Raw genomic sequence first — 11,220 nt, forward strand, 5'->3', positions numbered from 1 at the left:
GCAAAATACAGAGATTCTGTGTTAGCATCAGCCAAGTTCTGAAAAATACAATGCCATCATTGAACTGTAACATAACCACTCTTCCAAACCACACAGTTAAAAACATTGGTAATTAATAGTTACTGGTGCAGGATGGTTTCACAGCTATACATTTCATTTTGCCTCAAACTTTAAAAATATTATTCAGCACTACCAGTTGTACAAAAGGCAGCATCACCCAAGAGTGGAATGGCTACAAAAAAAGCTAAACTAATATTTTCTTGCACCTAATCCATGTCTATAGTACATATGCATCTAGGATTACAATAGCGCATAAGATAAGCAGTCTAGAAGCATTTAAAAACTAGTACAGACTCACACAGAAACTATCCAATATCATGTATGGCTACATTTAACACCAGGATCCCCTTTGAAAACTGACATGATGCTGTAATAACCAGCAAGTACAGTTCCAGTTAGTTTTTAAATCTAATCTGAGAAAAGTCTCTTCAGAAAAGATGGTGTAATGCAATCAAACCCGATAAAGACTGAAAAATAACTTCTACAGGTTGAGGACACAGGCATTAAATGCAGCCATTTTTTACCCCATTCATCATTTTGGTATGCAATTCTGTTGCAAGATCTGTACCACAGTTTGGATACATACATGATTAAAAATGGTTGATTTTACAGTGATTTCTGTGCAGGTTGCAAGTTTCAATCTAAACACATGTAATGTGAAAGAGGGGCCGTCTATACAGCAGGCCATCACCGGTCCATCATGCTGAGGATCATCTCAGGGGTCAGATCTCCATTTGGCGGGGCCTCTGTCAACTGCGGATCCTGCACAGCTTCTTCCACTTGGGACAGCTCTTCCATCTGAATTGTAGCGTTTCCTTCACCAACAATCACCTCTTCTGCGATGTCATCTTCCTGTTCCGCTCCTACCTCCTTCTTCACAATAATATCATTCACTTCCCCAGTGACCTCATCCTCCACCCGAATGATGGCAGCAGCTACAATGCAGCAATTAAACATTCAGGTTTGTGTTTTCCCAGTTATTACCCATTTAAAACACATTCTGCTGTACCCCCCGTTAACTGACCTAGAAGACTCACCTTGTGGCTTGTTCTTTGGGGTCTTCCACGTTTCCTCTTAACTGGGGGCTCTGGGGCTGGTACAGGAGCAACTGGTGAAGCCTGTTCCATCTCCATCTCAGCAAGGAGATCCTCCTCATCCTCCTCCTCCATTTCTGGGAGGGCAAATAATTGTTCACACATTTTCCATTAAGAACTTCCATCCCAAATTGATACAACTACAAATCAAATATCCATTTTATACCAGTATCATCCTCCTCATCATCATCATCCCTCTTTGACTGCATCTTCCTCTTCCGCCCCCGACGTCCCTTTTTGGGTGGAGTTCCATTTTCATCACCTGTATTTTCACCTGTGCAATTGTCAGCATGGCGAAGCATGGTGTTCTGCAATCAGAAGCATTAGATTAAGAACATGCTTTGCAATCAGAACATTAATTATAATATAGAGGAAGTAGCCATCTTACTCTGCGGGTAAATGTTTTGCTGCATTTGCTACATACAAATGCTGTAGGAACAAAGTTTGGATCGTGGTAGCGCTTGAAGTGCATGTCCAGGAGCTGTTTCTGCCGAAAAGTCTTCTCACACTGACTACAAGCAAACGGCTTCTCTCCAGTGTGTGTTCGCTTGTGCATCACCATGTGACGCTCCTACAAGCAAAGCAATAGTTCATTACTTGTTTGAGACACAAAGCCTAACCAGTGCTCATGAAAATACCTGTCTACAACAGTAGTCACACATGTCACACTTGAAGCGTTTCTCATTCTTATGAGTCTTCTGGTGCTGAATTAAAGCATATCTCTCATGGAACACAGCATCACAATAACGGCACTTTTTCCCAGTTTCAATAAATGAGTGCTGCTTCCTCAAATGTACACCTAAGATGAAGAGGTCATTAGTTACAATTGGCAACAAAGATGACAGATTTACAACTACGTACATACCAAGATCACTCTTTCGCGCAATAACCGTGTCACAGTGTGGACAGTGGAATTTTGCCACATTCTCTGTGTGTTTCTGGAGAATGTGCATCTTCATAGTACCACTCTGTGTAAACCGTGCATGACAAATGTAGCACTCATAGGGCTTTTCACCTGTAACCAAATATCAGTCTTATTCAGGGTTTTGCTCCAGTGTCTGCCCCTGACAAGCTCACAAGCATCTTACCTGAATGAGTCCTCATGTGTCGCTTTAGCTTGTATGTGTCTCTGCTCGCATAACTGCACAAAGCTGCACTGGAAAGGCCTCTCTCCAGTATGGGAACGAATATGCCTTTTCAGCTTACTGACCTAAAACACAAAATGCATTTTTTTTTTTTTTTAAAAGGGGAAAAAGCAGAGCTTCAACTGACTTTAACATGCCTGAATGTTTGCTGTAACAGTAAAATGTCCCTGCCAGTATGTTTGTCAGCTTCAGTCAGAGACATTAAACAGTGATGATTTCCTCATGTACTGCTGGAGCTGCTTTGTGGTACAATTTGCAGTGGTGTCAGCTAAAGAAAGCTAGTGTACCAACTACAGCTACAAAGAGAAGAAAGTTCTGAGTCAGCCCTATTCTTTGCAAAAAATTAATAAGAAGCCTTTATTTTTTTTGATAATTCCTTTTAGATGTTTGATCAATGTAATGTGACAGTAATTAGGCCTGGATATTGCTTAACAGTTGAGAGTCTGAGGCCAGAACAAATACTGGACTAGTAACTTAACAGGGTTGTACATACCTCCACACTAGAGTAATCGCACATCGAGCACTTGAATGGCTTCTCGTGTGTATGTTTATAGCGACGGTGGCGGACCAGCTCTCCACTTGTCACAAAAGCCATGTCACAGTCAGTGCATTTATGAGGCCGTGTACCTACACATTAGAAATCTGTTAACTCTAGCTATAACCATCAGAAAATAATGTAAAAAGGCCAATGCCTTGAGAAAGGGAGTACCTGTGTGAGTGTTGAGGTGGTTTCTGAGCAGCGTGACTGTTCTAAAGGCCCTTCCACACAAGTGACATTTGTGTGGCCTTTCATCTGTGTGGCTCTTCATGTGACGGTCCAGGTTAGAGCGACGAGGACAAGTGTAGCTACACAACTCACACTGAAAGGTCTTCTTAACACCTACAAATAAAAAGACATTAAAAAGGGCATCATTAATGACATCCAGAATGGACTCAACCCAAAAAAAAAAAAAAAAAAAAAAAAAACCCAAACAAACAAACAACCTTTCTTCTTTATTTTTGTGGGCTTAGGTGGTTTCATGTTGCCAACAACTTTCTCAGCATTCACTTCAGACAGCAGCCCCTCTTGCTGCTCTTCTTCAAAGTCATACACAGACACATCCATGTCTCTGTCCCCCTCAGCATAACGCAATCTGCTCTTCTTTCCCTTCTTTACTTTGCGGACAGTTGTAATGGGCTGATAATCTGGGTCTTCCTGGTCCTGAGGGGGCATCTCCTCTCCAATGTTCTCATCCTCTTCCTCTTCTGCTGCTTCCTGAAGTTCCTCATGGGTTGCCTGGAGTTCCTCATGCTCCACAGTCTCCACTTCACCATTGGCACCTACTTTCACCACCTGAAAGAAAATGTTTACATTAGCTGGTAGAAATGCTGTTTAAACTAGAGGTACATTGTGATCCCCAGAAACACTTTCTTACCTGAAAGCCTTCAGGCAAAGGCAGTGTGTGACATATGACAGGTTCTGCATCCTTGTTAGCCGCAGTAGCCTCAACATAAGTTGCCTGAAGACCCTCAACTGTTGTAGTTGAGACGGGCACCTGCACCAACTGAAGCTGCCCAAGTCCCAAAGCAGCACCAGCCTGCTCCTCCATGTTAACTACCTGCATATCCCCCAAATTTTATATATATTTTAATCTTTTAATACTTGTCCATTACATTTCAACACTAAAGGCATCACTTACCTGAAGTGTAATGATTTGACCTTCATCTCCACCAGTTACGGTTACAGTGCCGCCCCCTTCCAGTACTTCAGTCTTCATTTGTAAAAGAGTTGGGTCTAGTGCATCCATGACCATCATCTCCATGTTGCCAGTCACCTCTCCCTGCTGAGCTACAGCTGTGCCCTGTAACAGAGCCTCTCCACCCTCTGATAGGACTTTTCCATCAACAGCAGCATCCATGGAAACAACCTCGCCCTCCATGGCAATGGGCCCCGCAGCACCCTGATAAATGAAAACGGTCAAGACTCTACAAAATACTTTTCTAAAACAATTATAACTATGTGCACTTATAGTAACTATGTTCACTTATAGTGCCGCGGCAGCCCCTTGTGGCCATGGGACTGTATTAAGTAAATAAGTTTATGGACGTATTAGAAATGGTAGCGATCAGACTTTAAAATCAGAAGACAGATAAAATAAACGATTTGTGGATAGTTTTGGGATATGTACAATACACTTGGTACCCTTGATTTTAGAACAATGTCACTCCACTAATCAATGCATCAAACTTACCCTGGATGCATGCGTTGACCGAGGGAAAGTGGGGTATTATGGATTATTTAAAACTTGTGCAAATGTACAAATCCCAGCAACCACCCACTGAGGCATCTAAAGACATCACATTTAAGTTACTTGTTGGAAGTTTTAAAAAGGATCAAATTGCAAATTATTCTTTAACGCATCACTAATGAAAATAAAATGTCTAACATGATAGGTTTGGTCGACATGTATATCTTCAAATCATCTATCAAGTTGTATATTTTACAACTGAACAAAAATGCAATGTTCTCAACTACTTGTACATCAACTGTGAGTAGTTGGTTAACTGGAGAGGCGCGATACGTCTGAAAACAGGAAACAAAGGGCACGATAAGATGGACGACAGGCCTAAACTAACTTTAAACCTGAAGAGAGCAAATCAAAGCCATCCCTGCGCGTGCACACAACAATATGGCCCAAAAACGAATACATAGTCGACCGAAACATCAAGTTTCACTTTATGGACGGATTTTGTGAATTTTGGATAACGATAGAGGGAGACAAACACCCCCGCCAGCCTGTAAGCACTACCGTGACACCTAGAGGCCGACGACAGATCCTACAAAAACCTTTACATGTTTAGGGGCAAAGTGAGCGTTTTACTTACCGTTCACTGCTTCTGATTCTGGTTATATTCACTTGGAAGACGAATGAGTACCCTTGATCCCTTCAATCCTGCTGCCGATGTACGAGCGAGCTAAGCACCAGCCTTAAAATTTTCTCCCGCTTTGGGAGAGTGGGCCCTGCATAAAATGGCGGCCCATATGAGCTTCTCCGCATGCGCACTCGCCCTCCCAGAAGGGTTGAGAGGCGTGGTCTGTGGGTGCCGCAGCTCATCGGGCGCCACTTTTGAATTTAGCGGCACTGTGGCGCTCCACAAGCTGTTAGTCATTATAATTAGCTTTGAAAGACCATAAACAAGTCAACAGTGACCCTAATTGTGAGGGATTTTTATTTTTATAAACAGCTGTTGAATAGGCTGGCCGCGGGCCTAACTGACCTAAGTTTTAAATCGTAATTTTTAAATCAGCCACAAGAGGGCACACAACTATAACAAAAATACTAACTACAGCATATTATCTGTCACAATCAGTATTCCATAAGTAATAACATAACCATAACTTCCATGATTATAACATAAAGGTGTTTGTTGGAGTTTATAAAATATATACCCTTTAAGTTATTAATATTTGCTCCCACTGTCCTATTTTTAAATGTATTATAAACAGAAATTAATGATACAGATGTGGGTCATCGGTAGAGCTCAGGTCCCAGGTATTTAAACCGACATAACTTCAAATAAATAATAAATAAATTAAAATGTTATTACCAAAATGTCAACAATCATGTAATGAATTATGCTACTGAAAGATATAGTATTTTTTGTGAAGTCTATATTGCATCTATATTGCATCTTATCTAATATAAATATATGCATATATACATGATATGTGATACAATTTTCACTGTACATGATGTTCACTTATTGTTATTTGTATCTTAATTTGTCATTCTGAGCTTTGCAAGCATCTTTTCCGAGTGTTAAATTAATAATTTATATATTACATAATGCACAGACTATTTAATTTAACTCAGATTAATCGTCTTTTAATTTTGTATAAAAACTATTATTCTTTTTTTCTAAAATTGACTAGAAATAATTTTAAATAAAAGCGGCTATTGCTACTTTAATCTAAACCTGCTTCTCCACATTTGATCAAGCTCTTTTTTTCTCATGTCTGTCTTTTCCAGGGGAGGGGGCTGAGAAAGGCGAGGCTCTGTTGTCAGATGTGTCAGTCTGGCCCTGTGTCCCGCCCATTTCACTGAAGGCATTACATACTGCTCCAGCTCTTAGCAACCGTGCCTCGGCAACAGAGCCAAGGCAACAGCGTGCCGTGTCTCCCCAATGGAGCTGCCATTGGGCGGACCAGCGCTCCGGCACTACACCCAGAGCAGACCGAGACCTCATCGTCAAAAGCTGAATTATCGTCCCACCAGACTACAGGTACAGTGTGACAGAGGACCGGAGAGAGAGGTGATATTTGAGAAATCAGGTGTGGTGTGGGAAAAGGAAGCGGCTTGGAGTGAGAAGAGAAATGGAATAGGGGATAGAGGGGAGAGGCAGGGGGAAGGGAAGGATAGAGGGGGAGTGCTGGAGAAGATGCCTGGTCCCTGCTGCTTGAATAAGGCATTCCCATTGTATCGGTCACCAGCTGTTCGAAGCCACTGACTAGAATTTTCAGCGTTCTAGAAAGTGATTATTGGATGCATGGTGCTTTTATATTAGCAAATAATACTTTCTTATTTCCTTTGCAGAAAATTTGGGATACATTATTCTGTAGCTCTCCATACAGTTGTGAGCCACATTTGTTTCTTATCCTGTAGAAATACAGCACACTAAGTCCCAAGGAGGCAACGGCCAGTGAGACCAGATTTAAGTAATTCCCCAGATAGGATATCATGTAATGATGACTGCTAAATTGTGTCGTGCAGTCAGCCGTGTGGCTTTTATTGCATCTTGTAGGCATAAATGTTAACATGATCAGGTGATACAATATTGTATAACTCCATTGTGATATCATATTACTCACATTGGCAAAATGAGTTGTCTCTCTGCTCTCATTCCTCATATAAAACCTAGCAACGCCCCCTTATTGTACGTTACTGAGCAACTGAATCCCGAGAGGCTGGTTTGTAATATGGAAGTGGGTAATAGATTGAACCAAAATGTACCTATAGTGGAAAAGGCTAAGGTTATGCAATGTAAAGTTGGATGGAGTGAGCACTTAGTGTTTGTTTTCTGTGCATGTGCTAATTAGGAGACCATAATCGAGTGTGAAAATGAAGACTTTGAGCTTATGGGGCGAGTCGATGAAGGAGTTGAAGAGTTCTTTACAAAGAAAGTACTTCCCACTGAAACACTGTGAGTATCTTCAACTGTCAATTTAGCCTTATAATTATGCTTGCAGTGTTTAGAATGTGATGCAAAAGCCTCATCAAAACACTTTTATGTAATATTGATTTTTGAATAGAAAAAAAGAAGATGATGATGAAGAAGAAATCATCACAGTGCACGAAGTGGCTCCTGCAAGCACTGCCCCTTGTCCACCACCAACTAAAACACTCAGGAGGAAACTTGGTGATTTTTTTACTCTTAAAAAGAGGCGTGCTCTAAAATCCGAGCCAAGCCAAGAGGGCCGTCCAAAAAAGGCATCAATTGCTGATTTTATTCGGCCTCTCAGGGAAGTGGCCAGAGGTGAAAAGGATAAAGATAAAGACAAAGTGAAGGAACATGACAAGGAAAATGAAAAGGAAAAGGAAAAGGAGAAAAGCAAAGATGGAACTGACACTGTGGAAGGTGTTCAGGGGATGCCTATTTCTGATGCTCCACCAATGAGAGGTGAAGCGGTGCCCCCCCGCAGGGCTCTCCGAGAGGGCAAGTCCCAGTCTCTCATTTTACTGTCTGGATCAGCCTCTGGGGCTAGTAGAAATAAGGTCAATACTAAAATACATGTATATACATATTTACTGAACATTTACTGAAAGTTACCTCCATTTCAGAAACTTGATGGCCAAAATAGTTTTGAACAGAAACTTCATCTAATGCTGCAGCGCATTGGCGTTTCTAAACCCCAGCCTGGAGAGACACAGGTGGGTATTGGGATATATATGTAGTAGCTGTTTATTCAGTCTTTTACAGCTTGGCAAGGAAATGTACAACCACCAGAACTTCATCCGAAAGGGTGTTGGTAAAAATTATAATGCCTGACCCTGTTAAACAGTGAGAAGATTTACAGAGCAAATGTATTAACAGCAAACAGTTCCACAACGTGAAAAGCTTTGATTGTATTGGGCCAGGCTCTTCCATATACTAACTCTACTAAAATACAATCAACTACTTTTTTATTAGTTCAAGTTTTTTTTTTTTTTTTAATTCCTGTTCTGCTCAAATAGCTTCATTTATTCAAATATGGAAGAAATTGTGTATTAAACAATAGAGAAAGTCTTAAAAGGGGTTTCATTTTAACCATTATGGCAACATTTTTGACCAACTTTGTCTCTTTTGTCTGAATGTTTTTCATCAATACTCAAGAATTTCTGCATGTGACTATGCATTATATTAATTTGTGTATAAATTTTCCTGTTTGTAAAGATAATATATTTAGCTCATTTGAGCTAATCTCAAACCATAAATTTTTTTTGGGAGGTCATTTTCTACTGTATGCATGATGTAGATCTTTTCCTGAGCAACAGAGGCTGGTGTCATCATCGCCATTGCCTCACAATGGGCAAAATGACAACATCACAACAATTATTTAGGCCCTAAGACTGAGCCCTGTGGAACTTCATGTGTAATGCCAGAATTTGCATTATCTATACAGTGAGGTGAGAGCAATTCCTCTGCTAGCTTCCCTTTAATTTTTTAAAGCGGCATGTGGTCAGTGGTGTCAGAGGCCTTGCTTAAATCTATGAAAACATGCACTCTGTATTTTCTATTTTTTATTTGTCACATAAAGGTTACTTGTACTTGTACCTGTTTTTTGATATAGAATCAAGAAGGAGAGATGAAAAAGGCAGAATCTGAAGGTATGTCCACAGTCCAGTGCAAAATTTTTATTTTGGGAAAGGAATAGTTTATGTTTGTAAACTGATTGATAATTTTTTGCTTTATTAGTTTTAAATAAAATCATATTTATGTTCTAGGTACTATCATTGACAATAAGCCAGAGCCAACATCTACAAAGCCTCGAACTATGTCTGCATCATCAGGTAAAATGCAACCAATAGTTCAGTGTCTTTTTTGCTTAAAGATTAATGCATTACATTAAAAACTATCTTGTTTAGATACCAGACATCAACTTCGATCCAGTGTATCAGCACATGAGTCAGCAGGAAAACCTCCTCTACTACCGAAACCAGTCATCAAGCCTTGCCCAAATGCCACGATATCTCACACTCCTGAGAATGAACTAGACCAAATAGAAGGAGACCCCAATGCACTGTCATCAAAAAGGGAAGAGGCTGCTCCAGCTGTCAGTGCAAACTCCCCTCTGACAATCTCAGACACTGTACCTGATTCAGCCACAGTTTTACCTTCAAGTAAAACTGACACACATGTATGCACAGAGTCCACTGTAGAGACCATAGCATTTGCAATTGAGGAAGAGTCGCACAGCACAGTTATCCCTGAAGCTAGCCCAACCACCACTGAAGGACCCCCTTCCCCTACATTAGAAAAAGCACTTAAATGCACCCTTTCACCTACAACACCCACCCATGAGTGTGATACTTCAAGTTTGATAGAAACTTCAACATTTACCACACCTTCCACTTCCACATTGGAAACTGTTATTTTAGAAACTGCACCAAGTGATGATAACTCTAAAACAATGGCAAATATTTCCTCTAAACTTTCGGTGCCAGAGCCAAATCCTACTGTAATCCATAGCACTCTAGACACTGCTCTAACCTCTACCAGCATATCACACATACCAGCAGGTCAATCAGACAATGTAGTTATGACTGAAAGTGATGAATCTACACTGTGTACACATGAAGGTAAAACTACTACATCTGAGGCTCTTAGCTTAAGTGATTGCTTGGTAACTGTTACTTCAACAATTGCTGTTGACAGTACCTTTGTTACCACAACAGCTTCTTCTGCCCTCTCTGAAACCCTGTCTACCACCTCTATTGCTGCCAAATCTGAAATCCCAGCATCCCCAACATACACAATCTCCCCTTCAACCATAAATCATACATTCACAGCCAGTCAGGCTTCTATCTCTGTCACCTCCATTGTCACTATTGCATCTGAAATGACTGACACCTCTCAAAACACAGCAGGGTCCACTACCAGCTCCCCAGCCATGGCAATCTCAGAGCCTTCTCCACATACTGCCATTAATCCAATCACTGTGGAAGTTTCTGCCTCTGACAATGAAAATGTTATGGCTGATCTGACCACCCCTTCAGATGAGCACTCAGACCAAAAACATGAGCTGACATCACCAACTGAAGCATCTGTCAAAGAAGATTATGTGAATTTCACTGGTAAGTTTTACACTTAGAGCTTTATTAAAATAACATTTGTGTATTGAATACAAATTATTATTAAAGACTATGTATTTAACATACTCTTCACAGCAGAAAAAGTGAGAGATGTAATCCAAATGATTGAGGAAACCAACACAGCTGAGATTAAAGAAAAAAGTGAAAGCAGCAAAGAGAGTGAAAAGATAACAGAGGAACTAACAGTGATCAGTGGTGATATAGTACAAGATAGTGAAGAGAAGTCTAAAGAAGAAACCGTGAAAACAAATGGCACAGCAGTAGCTGAAACAGAGGCATCAAATGGAGCAGGAGATGAACTCTCTGGAGATGAGACAGTGAATGAAAAGCAACAAGAAATTAAGTCTACTGATGAAAAGTAAATCCAATAATTAAAGTTTCAAAATTTGGGACCAAAAACTGTGACTTAAACAAGAGAGTCCACAGTCAACCGATGATGGGGAAATGATCCATGGCACTTCCTACACGGTCCACGGACCACCTTTATCGCAGCACACCTCAGCAGGTGGACCACGGGACCAAAGATCTGAAATCCCCTTGATGTGATGTATCAAAAAATCCAGCAAGTCCTTATTTTTATCTTTTGTTTGA

At 40.6% G+C, this 11,220-nt stretch overlaps 2 protein-coding genes across 2 annotated transcripts; one reads left to right on the forward strand and one right to left on the reverse strand.

Moving 5' to 3' along the window:
- Positions 1-805: 805 nt before the first annotated feature.
- Positions 806-5,324, reverse strand: LOC110175533 (transcriptional repressor CTCF). Its single transcript, XM_020941732.2, is given in 14 exon segments — positions 806-995; positions 1,098-1,231; positions 1,321-1,462; positions 1,543-1,725; positions 1,793-1,953; positions 2,020-2,169; positions 2,243-2,306; positions 2,308-2,364; positions 2,793-2,926; positions 3,009-3,179; positions 3,284-3,632; positions 3,715-3,897; positions 3,979-4,239; positions 5,165-5,324. Coding segments are annotated over 13 exon segments (2,013 nt in total). The 5' UTR covers positions 4,219-4,239; positions 5,165-5,324; the 3' UTR covers positions 806-950.
- Positions 5,325-6,398: 1,074 nt separating this feature from the next.
- Positions 6,399-11,201, forward strand: LOC129409151 (uncharacterized). The gene is made up of 8 exons (XM_055154305.1): positions 6,399-6,562; positions 7,377-7,480; positions 7,590-8,052; positions 8,119-8,208; positions 9,108-9,144; positions 9,262-9,327; positions 9,403-10,611; positions 10,705-11,201. Exons 1-8 carry the CDS (start codon positions 6,464-6,466, stop codon positions 10,989-10,991), a joined length of 2,355 nt encoding a protein of 784 aa, XP_055010280.1. The 5' UTR covers positions 6,399-6,463; the 3' UTR covers positions 10,992-11,201.
- The last annotated feature ends 19 nt before the right edge of the window (positions 11,202-11,220 follow it).

This window comes from Boleophthalmus pectinirostris, unplaced genomic scaffold (assembly GCF_026225935.1).
Source record: "Boleophthalmus pectinirostris isolate CB_2022bp ecotype Guang Dong unplaced genomic scaffold, ASM2622593v1 HiC_scaffold_19, whole genome shotgun sequence".
Classification (NCBI taxonomy): Eukaryota; Metazoa; Chordata; class Actinopteri; order Gobiiformes; family Gobiidae; genus Boleophthalmus; species Boleophthalmus pectinirostris.

Bases quoted from the DNA above. Each gene is read 5' to 3' on its own strand.
- LOC129409151 (XM_055154305.1), top strand. From the start codon at position 6,464: ATGGAGCTGCCATTGGGCGGACCAGCGCTCCGGCACTACACCCAGAGC. The intron at 6,563-7,376 runs GTACAGTGTGAC...TGTGCTAATTAG, and splicing joins ATCGTCCCACCAGACTACAG to GAGACCATAATCGAGTGTGA. The intron at 9,145-9,261 runs GTATGTCCACAG...TTTATGTTCTAG, and splicing joins GAAAAAGGCAGAATCTGAAG to GTACTATCATTGACAATAAG.